This window comes from Ornithorhynchus anatinus, chromosome 1, assembly GCF_004115215.2.
Source record: "Ornithorhynchus anatinus isolate Pmale09 chromosome 1, mOrnAna1.pri.v4, whole genome shotgun sequence".
NCBI lineage: Eukaryota > Metazoa > Chordata > Mammalia > Monotremata > Ornithorhynchidae > Ornithorhynchus > Ornithorhynchus anatinus.
The window spans coordinates 40,356,238-40,379,124 of NC_041728.1; the positions used below are offsets into that span (position 1 = coordinate 40,356,238).

Below are 22,887 nucleotides of genomic sequence, written 5' to 3' on the forward strand. Positions count from 1 at the left end.
TACTAAAAAAAATAACTTTTAATTAGCATTCAAAATACTTCCTTCTCCAAAACAGAAAGAGGCCGAGCCCAGATGGAAACCCTGTGCGCCTGACCTCAGGCCGGGCACTGAAGGTGGAGGCGTGGAACAGAGAGGGGCGGGGCAGGAGCACAATCGGCCTCCTTTCCTTAGAAAAGCTACTGCCTGAGCGAAGATGTCACTCAAAGAAGCGAGGCGGCAAGCAGGTCCAACCACAGTCCTTAGGGGAGACAAAACCCACCTCACGCCCCACCCCGGGAGCAGCGAGGCCATCAGTATCCCCACCCCGTGCCCAAGTGGCCCCTCAAAGGCCCTGACCCAAATGTTAGCCAGTGGAATCCTTGCCCAGCCTCACTCAAGCACCAGGGGACCCAGGGAAATCCCCTGGGGGTCTTCACCACTGCCCAGGGTGTTGGGCAGCAAGAGGCAGCCTCTTGGCTGACCAGCTTGGCACCGTCCCTACAACACATCCCCAAACCCCAGATTCTGTCCCCAAATACAGAAATCTCCCACTAATAAAGGGGATGTGGAGTCTCCCTGCTAAGGCCTCTCTGGCAGAACACAGTTTGTTGGGTGAAGGAAGGAGGGGAGGGGGAAGGGAAACAGAAGCAGCTCTGGCTTCACTTCCCACACCTCAGGCTTCAGCCTCAGTGGAGGGTCTAGGTTGATCTCCTCGGCAAAGCCCTCCCCAATTCCTGCTCCCCTGATACCTGAGCCGCCCAGTCACACTGGTTTTCAGGTCCCAAGCCTCTCTTTTGACTTTAGTCCACGAGCTCGACTCGTTCCAACTCCCACTTGTGCTACGTCCACCTTAGCTCCAAAGTTCCAGTCTGCCCTATGAGAGAGAGACTGGGAATCGCAGAGGCATCACTGGTGAGGAGCCATCTCTGGTCCAGGCGTCTATCAGACCTCAGATCCCCTACCCCCTTTGCCTGATGGCTCCAGGGAGCTTCAGAAGGGCTCCCTATGTGTGGATTCCAATGCTCTGAGAAGCTGAGAGTCAACATTTTAGGGGGCAGCACGCACCGAAGCAATTAGAGAGGGGCCACAGGAGGAAGGTGAGACTTCAAGCGCAGCCCCTGAAGCTCTGCGGCGAGGAGCTCAGACTACAAAGTGTCCACTCCTCCCATAAAACCAATTCCCAGACAGAACAAGGTGGGCAGGGCAAGAGAAGGGGCAGTCCTGACCTTCACAGCACCAACCCATTGTGGGGGAAAGCAATGTCATGTACACACGGTGCCAGCCAGATGGGCCAGGGAGAGAGGGGGTAGGGAGGGCAGCCGCTGGGCGGGACTGAGTAACTGCCGGCAGCAGGAGCTATAGGGGGTATGAACTTAAGGTCTAGAAGCAAATAACAAATGAGATCAAAAACGCCAGCAAACCTGGTCCATGGGGGTGGAGGAGAGAGATGGGCAATCAGTAGAAAGGAGAGAGTCTCCCAGAGTGAGGGAGGCCTAGAAGGGAGGGGAGGGGAGAGAAGGAGACGAAGGAAGGGACTGGGGGTTGTGGGAGACTTGGGAAGGGTGGGAAAAGCCAGCTGAGTTGGACGATGCAGTGGGGCAGGGGCGCTGCCTGGGCATTAAGAACGCAGAGCTTGAGGTTTCCGGTCTCCAATCTAATGGTATCGTCTGGAGGAGAAACCCTTCTTCCCTGACAGCCCCTTCAGGGGGCGGCAACCTCCACCTCGAAGCTGGCCAGCAGGCAGAGGTGGTCCGAAGAGCAGAAAGGGTTCGGCAAGCCATTAGCAGCCCAGATGACCTCTTCGGACAGGAGGGAAAGGCGGCCGAGCAGCTTCAGGGCTCTGCCCCGGGACCGGTCATGGCCTGGTGAACAAGGAGAGCACGTGTGGCATGAATGGACCAGGGCGGGGGTTGCCATCCTCCTGGGTCTGGCCTGGTCCCCCCTGCCCTGTCCCCTGGCCCTCAGGGGAACCATGTGGCTCAGCAGCCCTGGTCACACAGCCAAGGGAGGTTTTGCACCTCCTCCGGTGGATGCCTTAGGCCTGGAGAACGCCCACCGGGCAGTGGGGCCGCCCCATAAGCTTCACTAGAGGTCCATTAACTTATTTGCTTATTTGCTTATATCTTCATCAGGGCTAATACAGTACCTGGCACATAGTAAGTACCTTAAAAAATAAAAAAAAATGAAGGGAAGAGTTGCCCAGAGTTGCTTAACTTTACATCTCCCCCTTTCTTCTGCTGCCCCCAACTGACACAGAAGTCTGGGGCCTCCTGGTCCCCCTAAGCCACTGCTGTCAAATGCAGCATGAGGAGGGGTTGCTTCCTTAAAGGGAAAGCGTGAACTCTTTCGCACCCACTGGTATCTTTTCCGAAAAGGGACGCCCCCCGACACCCAAGCCCCACCTCGCCCCGCCCCACCATCTTTCGCTGCCCGACCCCCCTTGGCCTAGAAGGGAGGCCCACGGCCCACCACACTCACTGGCTCTGGGCCCGTCCTCCAAAGGCTCAGCTGAGAAGAATATGTAATCCACTGTGGCACCCAGGCCCAAGGGCACCGTGGTGACCTCAGGGCAGCCCTGCTGGGGCAGGAAGTGGCTATAGACAGAGGTCAGGTGGAGGCTGTGCTGGAGGGTGTCCGCAGTACTGGAGAAAAAGCAGAGGAGAGAGTTTGAGATGGTCCCATTGGGAAAGTTCAACCCTGCCATCCCTGTATGATTGAGTCAATCGACCATATTTACTGAGCACTTACTGTGTGCAGAGCACTATACTAAGTGCTTGGCACTGAACTAAAGATTCAGAGAGATCGCATTCTCGTTTGGAGAGGTGAGGGGAAGGAGGAATGGAGATATTACTCACAGAAACAAAAAGAAGGACCAAGTGCCAAAAGGCGTAGTAGGCAGCATGGCTGGGAGTCAGGAGGCCTGGGGTCTAGTACCGCCCCTGCCATTTGCCTGCTTTGTGAACCTGGACTACTAACTTGGCTTCTCTGTGCCTCATTTTCCTCATCTGTAAATTAGGAATGAAACAGCTGTTTTCCTTCCTCCTTTGGACTGTGAGCCTCAATAAACCAATCAATGGTATTTACTGAGAGCTTACTGCGTGCCAAGAACTCTACTAAGGGCTTGGGAGAGTACGATATAATGAAGTTGGTAGACGAGATCCCTGTTCACAAGGACCCTAGAGCCTAGAGGGGTAATCCTCATGAGGAAAGGGGACCCTGTCTGATCTGATTAACTTGTATCAACTCAGCACTTAGTATAACACTTGGCAAATAGTAAACGCTTAATAAACGTTTCAGTCCACATCTCTCCACTCCTCAAAAACCTCCAATGGTAGCATATCCTGCTCTGCATCAGAAACTCCTCACCGCTTGCTTTATGGCAGTCAATCAGCTCTCCCTCTCCTACCTTACCTTGCTCATGTCTCACTACTATCCTGCGGGTCGCTCCTCTAACGCCAACTTGCTCAGTGGATCTCAATCTTGTCCATCTCCCTAACAACCCCCTCGCTCAAGTCCTCCCTCTAGCCTGAAACTCCCTTTTCCAAAATGACAGATCTCCACTCTCCCCATCTTCAGAGCCTTACAAAAATCACATCTCCTCCCAGAGGCTTTTCCTGACCAGCTCCTCATTACCTATTGGCTCTCCCTCCTGTGTCGTCTATGCAATTGGGTCTATACCCGTTAAGTACTATTTGATACTCACCCCTCCCCAGCCGTTTGGTATTTTTACATGTATCCTATACTCTGCCACCTCTCCTATATGTAACTTTTATTTTAATGTCTGCCTCCCCAACCAAGCTGTTAGCTCCTTGAGGGCAGGAATCATGTCTACCAAATCTATTGTACTGCACTCTCTTTCAAGAACTTAGTAAAGTGCTCAATAAATACTACTGGTTGATCAATCGACTAATAGACACCATCATTCTTAAGTAACCCTCACTCCCTTCAGCCACTCTTGGCCCATCTCATTGCCGCCTCCCACTACTCCCGTGAAAAATCCTCGAGTTCTTGCCCCTGGGTTTCATCCACCCCTACTCAGGCCCTAGTCCAAGTCCAGGTAAGGGGCCCTGGGGTAACAGGATTATGGGAATTTGCCAATGACATATGCAGTCTCTTTGCCCTTGACAGAACTGGTGTAACTAGCCTTAGTAGCCACACGGGTGAGTCTTGGAGGAGGCTGGGGAGGGGAAGACCAAGGACGGGTCCCGAGAGGGCAGCCCAGAGTTTCAGGAAGGAGCAGGCATGCCTCTCACCTTCGCCCAGGGACAGGGAAGAGGAGAAGAGGAGGTTACCTGGGTAGGAAGGGTTGGAGATCATTTGACTCTGCCTCAGGGATAGACTGGGACCAGCCCTCAGGACGCTCTGTAAAACAACAAAGAGTCATGGGTTTTCCCATCCATGGGCACACTGCAGGGGCACAGGGTCTTGTCTTGAAACTCCATCCAGAGCCCAGCCTAGTTTTCTCTTCTCACGGAGAGTGGACAAGAGCAATCTGCTCTGGGGACCTTGCTAAACCAGGCCAAGGGCATTAGAAGAGAACCCGCAAGGGGATGAGAGCCCCATCCTCCCTGACCCAGCAACTCCCATCCCATTGGCCCGCTGGAAATGCTGGGACAAATTCAGCCTCGGTAGGTGGGATGGCCTTGCCTCCCCAGGCCAGCCTCGCAGGGCTTCCCTTGTGAGGGGACCTACCTAAAAGAAAGGAACAGAAAGGCCCTGTGCCAATGAAAAGGGGAAAAGAGAGGACAGGTCTATTCTGTTCCTGCTACCTGAAGTGGCGTCGGTTACTCCTTCTAACAGGACCAGCCTTGTGGGCCGCTGGCAAGCGATGTCACAGAAGCGCAAGCTCAGCAGGAAGTCTCGGTTATACTTGCGTTTCTCTGCAAAAAAATGCCACCCCAGAGTGAGGGAACGGGAAAGATGAAGAAGCACCAACCCAGGGTCTCTCCCCGCATCCCCAACCCCAGCTCTGGACCAGACACTCCCTTCCCACCCCCACTGCAGACTTGCAAGGGGAAGGCATCTGCTCAGAGAACAAATGGCTCTTCTAATGACGGGCAAGTAACGGCCCTGAGTCGGGTGAGGGTAGGGAAAGCAAGGGAAAAGAAGGAAGGAATCTACTAGGAAACAAAATGGGGATTTTCTCCCTGCCCTGTTTTTTATGGTATTTAAGCACTTTCTATGAGCCAGGCACCATTCTGAGTACTGGAGTAGATACAGGCTACAGTCTTAATCTCCATTTTACAGATGAGGTAACTGAAGCATAGAGAAGTTAAGTGACTTGCCTAAGGTCACAGAGCAGACAAATGGTGGAGACTTGCCACCCCAAGAGCCTTGCCACTGTGCCGCAGAAAACCCAGACAGGCAGCCACAGGACAAAGCAAGCAACATGGCTCACCGGCAATCTTTGGGAGGCAGGATGCGGTGTACTGGCAGCTATCTGAGATGCCCAGAGAGCTGGGCCACAGAGGAGTTGACAGCTTTCTCTGATAAAGCTGGTGGGAGAAGTCTTCTTGCCCAGACACCTGCAGGGAAGCAGGAAGATGAAGGTGAGGAAACGGGGAGAGGTCAATGGAAGAGCACGCTCACAAGCACTCGCTCATCTGATGGCAACAAACGCACATGCATCATATGTGTCTTATAAGTTTTTGGGAAAAGTGCCAGAATAGGGATAAAACGGGAGTTTTGGAGGAAAGACACTTCCCCCCAAAACCATCCTGTGGGGGTGCGCATGATAGAGAGGGAGAGTAAAAGAGGCAAGTGAGACAAGGGTGGAGGGGGAACGGGAGCACCTGTGGACCTCTACCTAAAGTTCATGTTTCTCCTGGGAAAAGAGGTTTGCAACTAAACCTCATCAGGGCAGTAATGCTTCTGGGTGGTCAGTTGGGCTTTTACATTGCAATGGAAATGGGTATTTGGGGGTCAAGTCTTCCTGGGCTACTTACAGCAGGCCCCAACCAGAGCAGCTCATAACCTGTGGTACGGACGCCCCAAGCCACCCCACCAAGAGGACACCCACGACGCCAAGCCTGCAGCCCCAGGAAGCGTTTCCCTGTAATTGGAGCATTTCTCCACATACATACACATAGAGTCTCTTTCCATCTCTAAGCTCCCTAAGAACCAGTCTGCACCCTTTTCCATCTGGTCCAGCGTGCCTATCATACTGTTGCTATGAGCTATTTCAAAAAAAGCATCATTCCGGTAGAAACAGGGTCACTCATCTTCTTTCCATCCACTCCTGCCATTCAGATATGTGGGCTCTGCTGGCTCAAAGAGGAGGGAAACTGGGGTCCCGGAAGGCTACAGTCACCAGCCAACTAGGAACCTAGACTGTGCGTTTAAACTCCAGAGCTTCCAATTCCTAGGACTGGGCACAAACCACAAGATCACGTGATCCCTGAAAGTCTTCCAGTTCCCATCAACTGGAGGGGACATTTCAAAAGCAAGGGTTGGTCAAAGAGGCAGGGAAGGCAGAAGAGACCAAACAGACCACTAGTGATGGGGTATAATTTGGAAGGCAACCAGTTACTCTCCATCTCCAGTAAGGTCTGAACAAAAGGAACAGGGCTAAAATTGTGACACCCAGGAATTAGGTTAGACACAAAGAAGAACTGCCTGAGCCTAGTGAACTATTAGACACCGACATAGGTTCCTAAGGAAGGTTTGAGAGCCATCCCATTCTCCTCCTCCTCCTTCTATTCCTCCTCCCTTAAAGGTCTTTCCAAAAGGCTGGACACTCATGGACATGGAGCAGTTAACCAGTTTAAGTGTGATGTCAACAAAAAGCACGGCCTAGGAGGGACATTCCCATTCACTTTGGATCTATCTGCGAGAGTGGGCCACGGTGTGGCACGATCGCGGGACCGAGAGGCTGGTCGGCTTCTTGCCACGCCACCACCCCCCGGCCCATCCCCTTCTGAGACCCTCTCCCCCCTCACCTTCCACACCGGTATCCCTCGGTACCGGAGCTGCCCCTTCCTGATGAAGTCGTACAGCGGTGAGTTGGGGACAGAGTTCAGGTCGCCACAAAGGATGATGGGGCAGTAGCTGTCATCTTCCAGCCTTGCCATCTTGTCCACCTCAGCCAGGAGGATGGCAATCTGGGCCAGCTTGATGTCCCCTCGGCGGGGGTTGTACAGCAGATGGGTGTTGGCCACGCACAGGGGCCCCGCGGCTCCGGGGCCCAAGCTCTCCGGGCCCAGCGGCTGCAGCAAAAGCACCAGCCCCACGTTGTCACGGTTGAGGAGCTCCAGTCCCGGCCGGTAATACTCCACGGGGCTAGAGGAGAGTAGGCGAAAGCGGGTGTGCTTGTAGCATATGGCACAGCCATCCGTCTTGCGCCCAGTCCTCCTCTTGTAGAAGGAGGTGAAGCCTGGAAGAAAAGCCATAGTCACCGTCTTTGTCAGCAGCTAAGCGGTATCTCCCTTGAGCCATCCTAGGGAGCCTCAGAGCAATGGCAACCAGCTTGGGGCTTGCTTCAGCCAGCAGATAAATGGACAGCACAAGGGTGGGGGGCAGTGGTGTGGGGAGGTTAGTGGCGGGGGCAGGGGTGGGGGGTAGGGGGAAGCCTGTGTGTTTTAAGGTCCAGAGAGGGGGAGGGAGTCAGGACTCCCAGATCCCAGGGAGAGCAGAATGAAAATTAATTCCTAAGCTGAAGGGGACCTCTTGGCTAGACCCTGACACCCCCGGGGAAACCAGTCCCCAGCAGACTACATTACCCATCATCCTCAGGGCTGGCTCGAGCTGCTCCCAGTAGTGATCCTCTTGAACTTCCTGGAGACAGAGGATCTGGGAAATGGATGAAGAGAATATTTACCTTGGCGAGCCACTTTGCAGAGACTGCTGGCTGTCTCTGTCTCTGCCAGACGGCAGAGAATTGGAACTAATTCTTCCCGAGTGACTTGGCAATAATGCAGATGTCGAAAATGCTGGGACTCTTAGGGCAAGGACTGCCCAACCCATTTCCCTCTGGCCAGAACAGCCTCAGCCTTAAATTCGGGATGCAAAGCTCCACAGGACGCTGCTTTCTCCCCTTCTCCATTCCCAGCCTCCTCTGGCCAAGCACATCACAGACCCCAGAAGGCAGTGCTATTATTCAGTGTACCGAAGCGGCCTGTGTAGCAGAAAGAGTATGGGCCCGGGAGTCAGGGGACCAGGGTTCTAATCCTGGCACTGCCACTTGCCTGCCATGTGACCTGGGGCAAGCCGCTTCACTTCTCCGGACCCCAGTCTCCTCATTTGTGAAAAGGGGGATGAAATACCTGTTCTCTGTCCTCCTTAAACTCTGGGCCTCGTACGGCTTAGGGACTATGTCCGACCTGCCTACCTTGACTCTTCCTCAGCACTTGGCAGATAGTAAGCGCTTAATATATACTGTGATTATTAATATTTTGCCAGACATGAGCAGGCCTCTAGAAGGCAACGATGGGCATTCAGGAAGCCCGAACGTCCGTCGATGCAGTCCTGTCAGAAAAGGAGTGAACCTCCTGCTCGGAGCTGCCTACTCACGTCCGGGTCCCAGTGCTGGAACTCCTGCAAGAGGTTGGCGAAGCGATAGTCCCAGCTGAGGATATCGGGATGGCAATGTAGGTAGAGCTCCGGGCACTGATGCACCAGGTCCTGGGCGAGGATGTTGTAGGACATGACGGTGAACTGGAACGCAGAGCTCTTCCCCGACTGCAGCCCCTGCTGAGCCTCTGGCTGTGGGGAGAGCTCCTCCCATTCGCGCCACAAGATTTCTAAGGGCAGGAGGCAGGCCTGTATCAGTCACAGTGCCTTTGGGGATTTACACTCTCCACTTCCCCTGGCCACTCCTCCCCACACCTAGCCTCCTCACTGCTCCAAACTCTGCAACTCAGCAACCAAAGACAATGGGGATTCCCCCATCTGAGCAACTTCTCCACTTGAAGTTTTGGAATTCCGCATACTCCTTCCTCAGATCACCCTTGGCTTCCTTCTCTTTGAAGGGTGCTGCCGGGACTCTTCCCCGCTTCATGGCCACGGAGCCAAGGCCGACACGCCCTCTGTGAATGCCAGAAGCAGCGTGGCCTCATGGAAGGAGCACAGCCTGGGAGTCAGGTGACCTGGGTCCTAATCCCGGCTCGGCCCCAAATGGCCTGCTCTGTGACTCTGAGTCGGTCGCTCCCCTGGGCCTCAGTTTCTTCATCTGGAAAATGGGGATTCAATATCTGCTCTCCCTTCTCATCGTGGGATCCGCACTGCCTCTAACTGTATCGCCTCCACCCCGGCCCTGAGTACAGGGCTCGGCAGAGGGTACGCGTTTAACCGGTACCGCAGTTATTAGAGGCATTCCGGCCTCTGACCTCAGGCCTGAGTGTTTCCAGGTTCCACCAGCAGAAGCCGAGGAAAGGGAAGGAGCGCCTGACGCTCTGACATCATCACTAACATATCGGGGCCCTCCTCAGATCCGGCCCCGGCCAACAGTCACCCTGCTCTCCTGCCCTCATCATGCATTTCCCCTCAAGACTGACCGTGGTAAGGTACTTCCAGCGAAGGAGCCGGCACATACTCCAAACCCTCGAAGGGCCAACCGGGAGCTTCCCCTTCTGGCCCCAGCTCGGGCGCTAAGCTCCACGATGCCACGGCGGGACCTTCTTCCCACTGGTCCGTAACCGGGGCAACCTCGGGAGGGGCCCCGCAGTCTGGAAACTGATGGTCCGGTGGCGTGGGAATGGCCACCCATGTGGCTGCATCCACTTTGGGGAAGGGCTCCTCTTCCTGCTGCACCCCGGGGTAAGGCTCTCCGAGTGCCAGAGTGCGGAGGTCACTGAGCTGCACGCTGGACCACTTGTCTTCCAAAGCAGCCTCCTGCTGCTCCATGGAACCGGCCATTAGGAGTGCCAAACTGCCTTCTCCACGGGCCAGCCCTCTCTCCAAACAAGAACTCCCGCCGGTGGGCGAGAGCAACCTGTTGGCCCCTTCTTCTCGCCACTGCTGCAGCAGGCCTTCTCTCTCCTCTTGATGCAGCCCTTCTGGAGACAGAGCAAATTCCCCCTCGGCCTGTGGGGGTGAGCTCTTGGCCAGGACATTCTTCCGGCAGGTAAAAAAGGCGTCTGTCAGGAAGACCCAAAACACTGGGTTAGAGGGGGACGGCAATGTCACGCACTCGCTCTTCTCCACCCGGCCTGGGGCTTTTCTGACTGCCCGGCAGGGAAAGGTGATATCAGGCTGCATGACCCACCCAAGGATCTTAGGGGTCAATCCATCAGTACTATTTCTTGAGTGCTTAATGTGTGCAGAACAACATAGTAAGAGCTTTGGGAGCATATAGTAAAACAGAGGTGGTTGACATATTCCCTGCCCAGGAGGAGTTTACAGTCTAGAGGGGGAGATAAACTGCTACCACACTGATCCATGGATTTATCCTTCACCTCCCGGACTGCTGCATCTGCCTCCTCGTTGACCTCCAGATCATTTCTCAACAAAAACGTTCAGTCCTTGTCTCTCCACTCCTCCAGAACCTCCAGTGGTTACCCATCTACCGCACATCAAACAAAAACTCTTTACCACTGACTTTAACACAGTCAATCAGCTCTCCCCATCCTACCTCACCTCACTGATTTCCTGCAGACCAGCCCACACATTCAGCTCTTCTAACTCTAGCTCACTCACTGCGCCCCAGTCTCATCTATCTCACTGCTGACCCTTTTCCCATGTCTTCTCCCTAGCCTGAAACTCCCTCCCCTTCCATATAGGCCAGACCACTACTCTCTCCACCTTCAAAGCATTATTAAAGTCACAGGTCTTCCAAGAGTCCTTCCCCAATTAAGCCCTCTTTTCCCCAGCTTGCTTTCCCGTCTGGGTTATCTATGTACTTAGGTCTATGCCCTTTAGACACCTGATATTCGCCTCACCAGTCCCACAACACTTATGATACATATCCTGAAACTACATATTATAAATCACTCATTTATGTTGATGTCTGTCTCCCCCTCTAGACTGTAAGCTCATGTGGGAACATGTCTGCTAATTCTGTTATACTGGGCTCTCCCAAGCGCCTAGTACAGTACTCTGCACAGAGTAAGAGCTCAATAAATGCCTCTAATTGACAGACATTAATATAGATTAATAAATTACAGATATGCACATAAGTGCTGGGGAGCACACTACAAATCCATGTGCATGGGCGATGCAGAAGGGATAGGGAGGAGAAGACTGGAGGACTTTACCAGGGAAGGCCTCTTGGAGGAGATGTGACCTCAGTACAGCTTTGAAGGTGGAGTGAGTGATGGTCTGTCACATACAGAACGGGAGGGAGTTCCAACCAGAGGGAGGATATGGGTAAGGGGTTGGCAGTGCGACGGACAAGATCACGGGATGGTGAGTAGGTTAGCAGTGGAAGAGAGAAGCGTGTGGGCCGGATTGCGGTAGGAAATCAACGGGGTTGGGGGGCAAGGGGGCAAGCTGACTGAGTGCTTTAAAGTCTATGGTGAGGAGTTTCTGTTTGTTGCGGAGGTGGATGTGCGGGGATTGAAAGTTTCTGAGTAGGGAGATGTGAAGTAAATGTTTCTTTTAGAAAAATGATCTGGGCAGCAGAGTGAAATTAATACTGGATTGGGAAGAGACAGGAGGTCAGAGAGGAGACTGATGCAGAAGGCAAGGCGGGATAGGATAAGGGCTTGGATCAGCCTAATGGCAGTTTGGATGGAGAGGAAAGGGCAGATTTTAGCAATGCGGTCAAGGTGGAACCAATGGGATTTGGTAACAGACTAAATATGTGGGTTGAATGACAGAGAGGGGTTGAGGATAATGCCAAGGTTATGGGCTTGTGAGTCAGGGAGAATAGCGGTATTGTCCACAGCAATGGAAAACAGGGAGGACAGGGTTTGCGGGGGAAGATGAAGAGTTTTGTTGTGGACCTGTTAAGTTTGAGCTGTTGGCAGGAAACAATACGTAATAATAATAACGGTATTTGTTAAACTCTTCCTCTGTGCCAAGCACTACCTAACAGCTAAGGGTAGATACAAAATAATCAGGTCCCACATGGGGCTCACTAAGTAGGAGGGTGGGCAGAGAATGTGACTACCAACTCTGTTATAAAGTCTTTTTGGTCTCATAAATCATTCTGTGCCCATCTCCCCACTCCTCAAAAACTTCACCATAGGCTTTAAGGCACTCAATCAGCTCTCCTCCCCCTTCCTCTCCTTGGTCCTCTCCAATCGGTACATATTGCTCTACTAATACCACCCTACTTACTGTGTTTTGATCTCATTTCTCTCACCACTGATCCCTTACTCACACCACCCTCCTGTCTGGAGCTCCCTTCCCCTTCACATCTGACAGACCACCACTCATCTCTTCTTTCAGGCCCTACTAAAATCCCATCAATTCCAAGCAGCCTTTCCTGACTAACCTACTGGGATACCTATGAACTCTGTCCTATCCCCTAAGCACTGAGCTACTCCACCCACATCGCACTTATGTACACCTCCTTATATGTGGCTGCCTCCTTTATCTGTAATTTATTTTAATGTCTGTGTTTCCCACTAAATTGTAAACTCCTTGAGGACAAGAACCCAGTTTCCTCAAGCTACTGTACTCTCCCGGGTGTTTAGTGCAGGTTTGGTGGTTTTTTTCCTTTTACCGTATTTGACACGTGCTTATTACGTACCAGGCTCTGTACTAAGTGCTGGGGTAGATACAAGCTAATCAGGTTGGACAGAGTCCCTGTCCCACATAGGACTCATAAGTGAGGAAACTGAGCTAAAGAAAAGTTAAGTGACTTGCCTAAGGTTACACAGCAGAGATATAGCAGAGGCAGGATTATAAATCAGGTTCTTCCAACACCCACCAGGCCCATGTTCTATCCCCTAGATCACGCTGATTCACAGTGCTTTGCACAGTCAGTGCTCAATAAATACCATTTATTCATCAATCCTCTGAAAAACACTCCACACAGGAACCTGCTGGGCCTTCCCCAACTAAATTGGGTTAAATGATCCTCAAGAGCTATAATGTGCCCAAAGCACTGAACTTAAAGAATTTGGTGATTAGGGACTTCACTGCATCTTACTGGGGCATAACAACAGTTTTGCACAGGTCTGGGAGTCAGAAGGTCATGAGTTCTAATTCCGACTCTGCCACCTGTCTGCTGCGTGATCCCGGGCAAGTCACTTCACTTCTTTTTGCCTTAGTTCCATCTTCTGTAAAATGGCATTGAGAATGTGAGCCCTACGTGGGACAGGGACTGTGTCCAACCTGATTTGCTTGTATCCACCCCAGAGCTCAGAACAGTGCTCAGAACATAGGAAGCGCTTAACAATACCATCATTATTCTTATTAGCTATTATTACCTCTCTCACTGGATGACGACGAAAGAAATAAAATAATAATGGTATCGATTAAATGCTTACTATGTGCCAAACACTGTTCTAAGCGCTGGGGTAGATGTGACCTTGGGCAAGTCACTTAACTTCTCTGTGCCTCAGTGACCTCATCTGCAAAATGGGGATTAAAAGTGTGAGCCCCACTTGGGACGGACCTGATTACCCCGAATCTACCCCAGTGCTTGGTACAGTGCTTGGCACATAGCGCTTAACAAGTACCAAAATTATTATTATTACAAGGTAAGTAGAGCACCCCACATGGGGCTCACCGTCTGAATCCCCATTTTACAGAGGGAGTAACGGAGGCACAGAGAAGTGAAGTGATTGGACTTTGGGTAGACAAATTGCGGAGCCGAGATTAGAACCCCTGACCTTCTGCCTGCCAGGCCCCGTGCTCTAGCCACTCTGCCATGCTGCTTCCGCACGGTGCCAGGCCCAAGCGGGGCATGTTTAGACTGTGAGCCCGTTACTGGGCAGGGATGGTCTCTCTCAGTTGCCCAATTGTTGGTATTTGTTAAGCGCTTACTATGTGCAGAGCACTGTCTTAAGCGCTGGGGTAGATACAGGGTAATCAGGTAGTCCCACATGAGGCTCCCAGTCTTAATCCCCATTTTACAGATGTGAAAGTGAGGCCCAGAGAAGTAAGAAGTAAGTGAGGCCCAGAGAAGTTAAGTGACTTGCCCAAAGTCAGACAGCTGACAAGTGGCAGAGCCGGGATTCGAGACCCACGACCTCTGACTCCCAAACCCGCGCTCTTTCCACTGAGCCACGCTGAATTCCAAGCGCTTAGTCCAGGGCTCTGTACAGCGCAAGCGCTCAATAAAATACGACTGAATGAATCCCTGGCCCCTTGGGGGAAAAGGGGGATGGGGACAGAGCCTCCCTGCGTGCAAGGAGACCCCCTTTCCCTCTGCTCCCCCTTCCCCTCCCCTCAGCTCTGTGCTCATTTTGTATCTTTTATTACCCTATTTATGTTGTTAATGAGGTGCACATCCCCTTGATTCTATTTATCTTGATGATATGGTCTTGTTTTTGTGTTGTTCTTTTTTGCTCTGCCATCTGTCCCCCCCCCATTAGACTGTGAGCCTGTCCTTGGGCAGGGATGGTCTCCCTCTGTCCAACTGTCCATTCCAAGCGCTTAGTCCAGTGCTCTGCACAGAGCAAGCGCTCCATAAAATATGACTGCATGAATCCCTGGGCCCTGGGGGAGAAGGGGGAATGGGGACAGGGCCTCCCTGCGTGCAAGGAGGCCCCCTTTCCCTCTGCTCCCCCTTCCCCTCAGCACTGTGCTCTTCTGTATCCCAGATCTGCCACTTGTCAGCCGTGTGACTGTGGGCAAGTCACTTCACTTCTCTGTGCCTCAGTTCCCTCATCTGTAAAACGGGGATTAACTGTGAGCCTCACGTGGGACAACCCGATGACCCTGTATCTACCCCAGCGCTTAGAGCAGTGCTCTGCACATAGTAAGCGCTTAACAAATACCAACGTTATTATCTATTATTTATTATCCTATTTATGTTCTTAATGAGGTGCACATCCCCTTGATTCTACTTATCTGGATGATGCGGTCTTGTTTTTGTTTTGTTCTCTTTTGCTCTGCTGTCTGTCTCCCCTATTAGACTGTGAGCCCGTCCCGGGGCAGGGATGGTCTCTCTCTGTTGCCCAAGTGTCCATTCCAAGTGCTTGGTCCAGTGCTCTGCACATAGTAGGTGCTTAACAAATACCAACATTATTATTATCTATTATTTATTATCCTATTTATGTTGTTAACGAGGTGCCCAAACCCTTGATTCTATTTATTTGGATGATGTGGTCTTGTTTTTGTTTTGTTCTCTTTCGCTCTGTCGTGTGTCCCCCCCATATTAGATGGTGAGCCCGTCCTGGGGCAGGGATGGTCTCTCTCTGTTGCCCAACTGTCCATTCCAAGCGCTCAGACCAGTGCTCTGCACATAGTAAGCGCTTAACAAATACCAATATTATTATTATCTATTATAATATTTATGTTGTTAATGAGGTGCCCGTCCCCTTGATTCTATTTATCTTGATGATGTGGTCTTGTTTTTGTTTTCTTTTGCTCTGCCCTCTGTCCCCCCCATTAGACGGTGAGCCTGTCCTGGGGCAGGGATGGTCTCTCTCTCTGCCCAACTGTCCATTCCAAGCGCTTAGTCCAGTGCTCTGCACATAGTAAGCGCTTAACAAATACCAACATTATCTATTATTTATTATCCTATTTATGTTGTGAATGAGGTGCCTATCCCCTTGATTCTATTTATTTTGACGATGTGGTCTTGCTTTTGTTTTCTTTTGCTCTGCCGTCTGTCCCCACCCCATTAGACGGTGAGCCCGTCCTGGGGCAGGGATGGTCTCTCTCTCTCTGTTGCCCAACTGTCCATTCCAAGCGCTTAGTCCAGTGCTCTGCACGTAGTAAGCGCTTAACAAATACCAGTATTATTATCTATTATCCTATTTATGTTGTTAATGAGGTGCCCATCCCCTTGATTCTATTTATCTTGATGATGTGGTCTTGCTTTTGTTTTCTTTTGCTCTGCCGTCTGTCCCCCCATTAGACGGTGAGCCCGTCCTGGGGCAGGGATGGTCTCTCTCTGTTGCCCAACTGTCCGCTCCAAGCGCTCAGTCCAGTGCTCTGCACATAGTCAGCGCTCAATCAATACTACCGAATGAACGACTGAATGTTCCTGGTCCTGGCCCTGGTCCTGGGGGCGGCCGGGATTACCTGAGAAGGCCCGGAGGAGGCGGACGGCGGGCCACAGCAGGTAGCACAGAAAGCTGCCGATCATCGCGGGCGGGCGCGCGGACGGACGGGCGGGCACGCGGGCAGGCGCGCTCCCCCCGCGGCCACGGGGCCGCGCCGCGCTCGTTGCCCCCCCCCCACCCTTCAACAACAACTTTATTAGGAGCGGAGGGCGGCGGACAGCGGGGAAGGCCTTGCCCGCCCTCCAACCGGTCCCTCATTCATTCACTCAGCCTGATGTAATAATAATAATAATAATAATGTTGATGTTTGTTAAGCGCTTACTCTGTGCAGAGCACTGTTCTAAGCGCTGGGGGAGATACAGGGTCATCAGGTTGTCCCACGTGAGGCTCCCAGGCTTCATCCCCATTTGACAGATGAGGGAACCGAGGCCCAGAAAAGTCCAAGTGACTTGCCCAAAGTCACCCAGCTGATCGATGGCAGAGGCGGAATTAGAACCATGACCTCTGACCCCCAAGCCCATGCTCTTTTCACTAAGCCACGCTGCTTCTCTAACTGCTATAACTACTAGTCGATCATACTGATTGAGCGCTTACTGTGTATAGGACGCTGTGTTAGCGCTTGAGAGAGTTCGATCCAACAATAAACAGATACATTCACTGCCCATTCATTCATTCAATCGTATTTACTGAGCGCTTACTGTGTGCAGAGCACTGTACTAAGCGCTTGGGAGAGCATGATACAACAGAATTAGTGGACACGTTCCCTGCCCACAACAAGTTTACAGATTAGAGGACACGAGTTTACAATCTAGATGACTCCTCCTCCTCCAGGGTTTAGAACAGTGCTTGGCACATAGTAAGCGCTTAACAAATACCATCATTATTATTACTATTACTATTAATAGTAATAATAATAATATTTGCTAAACACACTATCTGTCAAGCATTGTTCTAAGCGCTGGGGTAGATACAAGCCAATCAGGTTTTGGGGGTTTTTTCATGGTATTCATTAAGCACTTACCATGTACCAGACACTGTTCTAAGCAAATGGGGGTAGATACAAGGTAATCTGGTTGGATTCAGTTCCTGTCCCATATTGGGTTCACAGTCTTAATTCCCATTTTACAGGTGAGATAACTGAAGCACAGGGAAGTGAAGTGACTCGCCCAAAATCACACAAGCAGGCAAGTGGTAGAGCTGGGATTAGAACCCAGATCCTTCTGACTCCTATGCCTCTGCTTTAACCACTAGACCACGCTGCTTCTCACAGGTTGGACACAGTCCCTGCCCCACATTGGGCTCGCAGTCTTCATGCCCATTTTGCCAAGGTAATATTATTTGTTGTGGTATTTGTTAAACACTTACTATGTACCAGGCACTGTACTAAGAGCTACGATGCATAGAAGCAAATCAAGTGGGATACAGTCCCTGTTCCACATGGGGCTCACAGTCTCAATCCCCATTTTTTGAAATGAGGCAAAGGAAAGTGAAGTGACATGCCCAAAGACAGAGCAGACACATGGCAGAGCTGGGATTAGAATGCAGGTCCTTCTGACTCCCAGGGCTGTGCTCTATCCATCAAGTCACACTGCTTTTCTTGCTATGTGCAGAGCACTGTGGTAAGCATTTGGGAGAGTACAATACAACTGGCAGACATGATCTCTGCCCTCAAGAAGTGTATAGGGCACTCCCCCAAGCAGTGGGGAGATTCTCTGCCCCTGATCCCGAGGCAGCAGAGATCCCCACAACCTCCTCATGGCCCCGAGAAAACGAGCCTGGAGGGCTTGGATGGTGTCAAACCAAGGAGATGGCTGAAGGGAGGGATCCAGGAGTCTCTATTGAGTAAAAACTAGTCCCGTGTGCTGAGTGGCCTTAATGTTCTGGTTCTCTTAATCCCAAATTTTCGCATCTGTTTTCATTATTTCCCACATCCCAATGTGCAGCGCCTGAAGTGTCTGACCTCTAATTCGTGGCTGGAGTCGTTGTTCCGAGAAGCCCTCTGGGGAGTCTCCAGACCCGGGACTGGCAGGGTACATCATGGTGCAGGCTGGCTGGAGGGAGACAGAGACACATAGAGACATTCAATAATTCCCCACTTTTGCCAATCCCATCACCCTCCTGCCTTCAGCACTGTCAATTACTGGGAGGGCAGGAGCAGTAAGAGGGCCAAATGCCACCTGCATGGGGTGGCCACTGGCCAGATGCCTGTGATTGTCATACATGTCACACCAGACACAGAGAAACAGCATGGCCTAGTGGAAAGAGCACATGTCTGGAAGTCAGAAGATCTGGGTTCCAATCTCGGCTCCACTACTTGTCCTCCTTGTAGCCTTGGGCAAGTCACTTTACTTCTCTGTGCCTCAGTGACCTCATCTGTAAAATAGGGATTAAGATTATGAGCCCCATGTGGGACATGGACTGTGTCCCACCTGATTAGCTTGTATCTGCCCCATCACATAATTTAAGGTATGACACGTAGTAAGCACTCAACAGATACCATTAAAAAGGTATAGTGTAGTTACATCACATGTGCCATTTTGTAGAAGACCATTTAAGGCAAGCTGAACCTAGAGGAGGTCACTTGGGAGACCCCTGATACCCTCTCCATTCCTCCAGAGCCCTTGGACTCCCCCAACCCCCAGGCCCCTGTAAATATGGACATCCATTTTAGGAGCAGAATCTGACTGTGAGTTTGTCATGGGCAGGAAATGGATCTATTTATTATTGTATAGTGCTCTCTCAAGAGCTTAGTACAGTGCTTTGCACACAGTAAGCACTCAGTAAATACTATTGAATGAATGAATCTGAGATGGAGGGAGGCTGGGCAATTAAAAGAGCATGTCATAAAGGCATCCTAGGTCTTGTCCATACCAGTCAGGGGACAAACTGGCTGAAACCCAGGCTGTTCAGTATAAAAGCAGACAAAAACTATCCTAATCTGAAGTTCCTGGCACATAGTAAGTGCTTAACAAATACCATTAAAAACAAGAATCACATCTACTAATTTTATTGTACTCTCCCAAATGCTCTGTCCACAGAAGGAGCTCAGTATATACTACTGATTGATCACATAAGCCATGAGATTCCCACCCTCTGCCCTTGCATGCCCCAAGAAAAGTCAGAATCCCTGGATCTTTCTCCTTCAGTAAGATGTTCTGGTTGGCTCCCAGGTAGGACTAGGGCCCCAGAACGCCTGCTTTTATAGTAGCTTCACCCTTCCAAGACTCTAAAAGCCCAGATGAAAATCAATAGCTATACTAAACACTTGGGAGAGGTATAATAGAATTAGCAGACACATTCCCTGCCGGTATAGTGGCCACCTGCCTTCCCCTTTGTCTATGGAAAGAAATCAGCATGTGAGGACACTGGGACATTTCTCTCTAAAGAAATGCCTCCATCATGACACTGCTTCATTCATTCATTCAATCAATCATATTTACTACGTGCTTATTGTGTACACAGCACTTGGGAAAGTACAATGCAACCATAAACAGTGAGCTCACAGTCTAGGGTGGAGGGAGATAGACATCAATACAAATAAATAAAATTACAGATATATACATAAGTTCTGTGGGGCAGGGGTGGGGGAAGAGCAAAAGGAGCAAGTGAGGGTGACGCAGAAGGGAATGGGAGATGGGAAAAGTGGGGCTTAATCTGAGAAGGCCTCTTGGAGGAGATGTGCCTTCAATAAGGCTTTGAAGGTGGGGAGGGTAATTGTCAGATTTGAGGAGAGAGGACACTCCAGGCCAGAGGCAGGATGCGGGCCAGGGGTCGACAGCGAGACAGTTGAGATTGAGGCATACTGAGAAGGTTAGCACCAGAGGAGCAGAGTGTGTGGGCTGGGTAGTAGGAGAGAAGCGAGGTAAGGTCGCAGGGGTCAAGGTGATGGAGTGCTTTAAAGCCAATAGTGAGGAGTTTGATAGTTTGATATGGAGGTGGATGGGCAAGCACTGGAGATTTTTGAGGAAGGGTTTGTCATGTCCTGAACGTTTCTGTGGAAAAATTATCTGGGCAGCGGAGTGAGGTATGGACTGCAGTGGGAAGAGACAGAAGGTTGGGAGGTCAGCAAGGGGGCTGATGCAGTAATCTAGGCGGGAGAAGCAACCTTGGTACAATCATCTGACACACGGATCTTTAAATATCCTCTCATCCACTTTGAGTGTGTAATGCTGTCTTCAACTCCCCTTGCAAAAATCCAGGATTAAAATCAATAAATATATGATAAAATAACATCAGTGAATGATGAAACTGATTGGGGGTGTGCTCCTTTATCCACTAGAGAAGAGACAAGACAACTTTGGATAATTAATGGCTTCTCTGAGGCACAGAAAGCATCAGTTCTTTGTCCAGCTTTGGACTACTTCACTATCAGGGTAATGTCCTCATCTTTCATCTTCTGCTAAGGGCTCTCCCTCTGGGTAGCAACTGAACCCAGGACCAAAAGACCATAAGTGTCAGAAATTGTTTCATTATGCTCATGGAATTTCTCTTAATGAATGATCAGAAATTTAAAGAACTACTATATCATTTTTCCGGGTGCAATCTGTCTACCCCTGGTTTGAGTCCCTTCTTCCCTAAGTCTCCCCATTCTCCCAACTCCTACTTTTCACTGTTCTTTGCCCCAGATGTGGATTTTCCTAGTCTCCTCTCCTTCCCTAATAGAGGCAAAAGGTGAAATGTGTGATCTCTACCTCTTTCCTCCAGATGATCACCTAAAAGTCAAGTGATTAACAACCCTTTTCCAAGGGTTTTATGGCCTTTAAAGGACAATAACATTGCTTGTTCTGATATATTAAGCTTTCTCAGCAGCTTGTTTTCAATCAGTCAATAATATTTATTAAGCACTTACTGTGTGCAGAGCACTGAACTAAGCACTTGGGAGAGTAGAAAAGAGTTAGTAGACACAATCCCTTCACTCAAGGAGCTTACAAGTCCAGAGAGGGAGACGGACACTAAAATAAATTACAGGAACAGAAAGCAATCACGTCTAAAAGATGTGTACTTCAATACTGTGGGGGTGAATACGTAAATGCTTACAGGATATGGACTAAAGGACATAAGTGATGCTGTAGGGGATCAGTGTGGGGAGATGAGGGGGAGATGAGAAATTAAGCAGGGAAGACTTCTGAGAGGAGTTGTGATTTTCCAGTGAGGTAAGAAGGGAATATTTCCCCATGTCTCTAAGATGACTAAATTGCTTAGTTGATAAGGTAGGGAAGGGAATACCAGACCTCCAGAATTTCAGTGCAGCTACATTTCCTGGTTACTGACCGAAAACTCAACTCCATGAGATTTAGCCAAAGACATGGGCACTTCAGTCCTAAACTGGAAGGATCTCTGGCCTAAGGAGTCAGAGTTCTTGCTGCTCTGGGCCTGGTGATATTTCAATAATTTGTCTTAATTTGATACTGTTTATCTCCGTTTAATCTCAGAGCAATATTTCAAGTGACATAAGGTGCACAATAAGATAGATTTTATCTACCATTGAAAAGCCTCCTTATTCAAAGGGTAGCCACCTTAAGAACCAAACATGGTGTGGTACTGGCCTAGAGGGGGGGAAATACCGAGTTGACTCATTCACAGTACCTGGGAGTTCTGTCTTTGCCCAGCTGAACACATGAGGGAAGATGGCAGCCCAAGATAAGCCAAAGGTAGTCTGGGACCTCTTGTTGCCAAGGTCATTCTTGCCAAATCACAATGACTGAATGAGGTCACAGAATACTGGAGCCCTGAGGCAGGGAGGATGGGGAAACTGTCAGCATAGGCACACAGGGAAAACTCTTCAGGGAGAGAGCAAATCCACTCATCCCAATGCCTGGGGAAAACAAAATTGGGATCAAATCCAGGTCTCCCAGCCACCCGTAAGATCCTGCTTCCCATAGAGCTTGTGGAGCCGGGCAAGTAGAAGGAGGCTGTGGTGGCTTGTACATTAGAGACCCGAGAGCAAGACCTGGGACAGCGGTAAATGGACAAGGTTTACCACAGGGAAAGGCAGTAAATGGTGAGCTCTCGGCCCCATGGATGACAACGAGGTTTCTGACCTTAAAGTAGAAGGTGAGAAGTCCCTTATCACCTCTCAGGTGCCTTTTGGAATAGAAAATCTGCAAGCCGGCTATACCCAGATGGCAAACGCCCTTCTTTCACTGCCCGTGAATATGGGTTTTAGCACATTGGTTGGGCCTGGTGATGGGGGAATTAGGCAGGAAACATTGATTCAGAGACAACGATTTGGGAGAGACGAGTTTGTGAGGTCATCAGCGCTAGTCCCCTACCTGCAGGTAGGTGAATGCTTAGAATATGGTGTCTCACCTTTTGGAAAGAATTTCCAGGCAGAGATTTCCCAAGCTCCCAGTGAAGGTTCTCCTGGTGTTCAATCACTCTTTTAGTCTAGAAGTTCTCTGTTTTTTTCTGTGATCTGGCTAAGATGCTGGAGATTGCTCTCAGTGGCATGGCATGATGGGTCTGAGCCTTAGAGTAAGGAAAGAGAGACAACTTTCTTCGAGAGCCCCTGAACCTGGCCCTCTGACTGAATAAGACTGGTGGGGCCAGGTTTGACTGGGCTTGGGCTTGGGCTTTGACTGGGTGACCTGTGTGGAACCTTTCTAGGGCAACAGTCAATATTACTTGAACGCTTACTGTGTGCAGAACACTGCACTAAGCACTTGGGAGAGGACAATGGAGTTATTAAACATGATCCCTGCCCTCAAGGAGTTTACAGTCTAGCCATGGAGGCTGACACTAAAATCAATTATAGGTAGGGGAAACAACAAGAGTTAAAAGACATGAGCTTTGACGTGTGTGGGGTGGGGGGTGGCAGTGGGAGTTTCCAAGCGTTTAAGGTGAAAGG

At 50.5% G+C, this 22,887-nt stretch overlaps 2 protein-coding genes across 9 annotated transcripts in view; one reads left to right on the forward strand and one right to left on the reverse strand.

Annotated features, from left to right (window-relative positions):
- On the reverse strand, nucleotides 1–22,507 carry ANGEL1 (angel homolog 1). Of its 3 annotated transcripts, none has more exons than XM_029066761.2 (11): nucleotides 22,350–22,507; nucleotides 18,001–18,091; nucleotides 9,471–10,052; nucleotides 8,488–8,717; nucleotides 7,698–7,767; nucleotides 6,918–7,351; nucleotides 5,378–5,504; nucleotides 4,749–4,859; nucleotides 4,272–4,341; nucleotides 2,458–2,621; nucleotides 1–1,841 (listed from the first exon to the last, which is right to left on the reverse strand). In XM_029066761.2, exons 2-11 carry the CDS (start codon nucleotides 18,077–18,079, stop codon nucleotides 1,681–1,683), a joined length of 2,028 nt encoding a protein of 675 aa, XP_028922594.1. In that variant the 5' UTR covers nucleotides 18,080–18,091; nucleotides 22,350–22,507; the 3' UTR covers nucleotides 1–1,680. The 3 variants fall into 3 exon arrangements, with proteins under 3 accessions (XP_028922594.1, XP_028922587.1, XP_028922604.1); XM_029066754.1 differs by lacking the exon at nucleotides 22,350–22,507 and adding an exon at nucleotides 21,627–21,737; XM_029066771.1 differs by lacking the exons at nucleotides 18,001–18,091; nucleotides 22,350–22,507 and adding an exon at nucleotides 16,060–16,157.
- Nucleotides 21,764–22,887, forward strand: part of LRRC74A (leucine rich repeat containing 74A) — a 25,149-nt gene continuing 24,025 nt past the window's right edge. For 2 of the 6 annotated variants that reach the window (XM_029066803.2, XM_029066789.2), the window contains exon 1: nucleotides 21,769–22,094. In XM_029066803.2, coding sequence (XP_028922636.1) covers nucleotides 22,058–22,094 — 37 coding nt within the window. In that variant the 5' untranslated portion in view covers nucleotides 21,769–22,057. Of the gene's footprint in view, nucleotides 22,095–22,887 lie in introns of all 6 variants that reach the window. The other 4 variants (XM_029066782.2, XM_029066811.2, XM_029066821.2 and 1 more) reach the window with 3 other exon arrangements.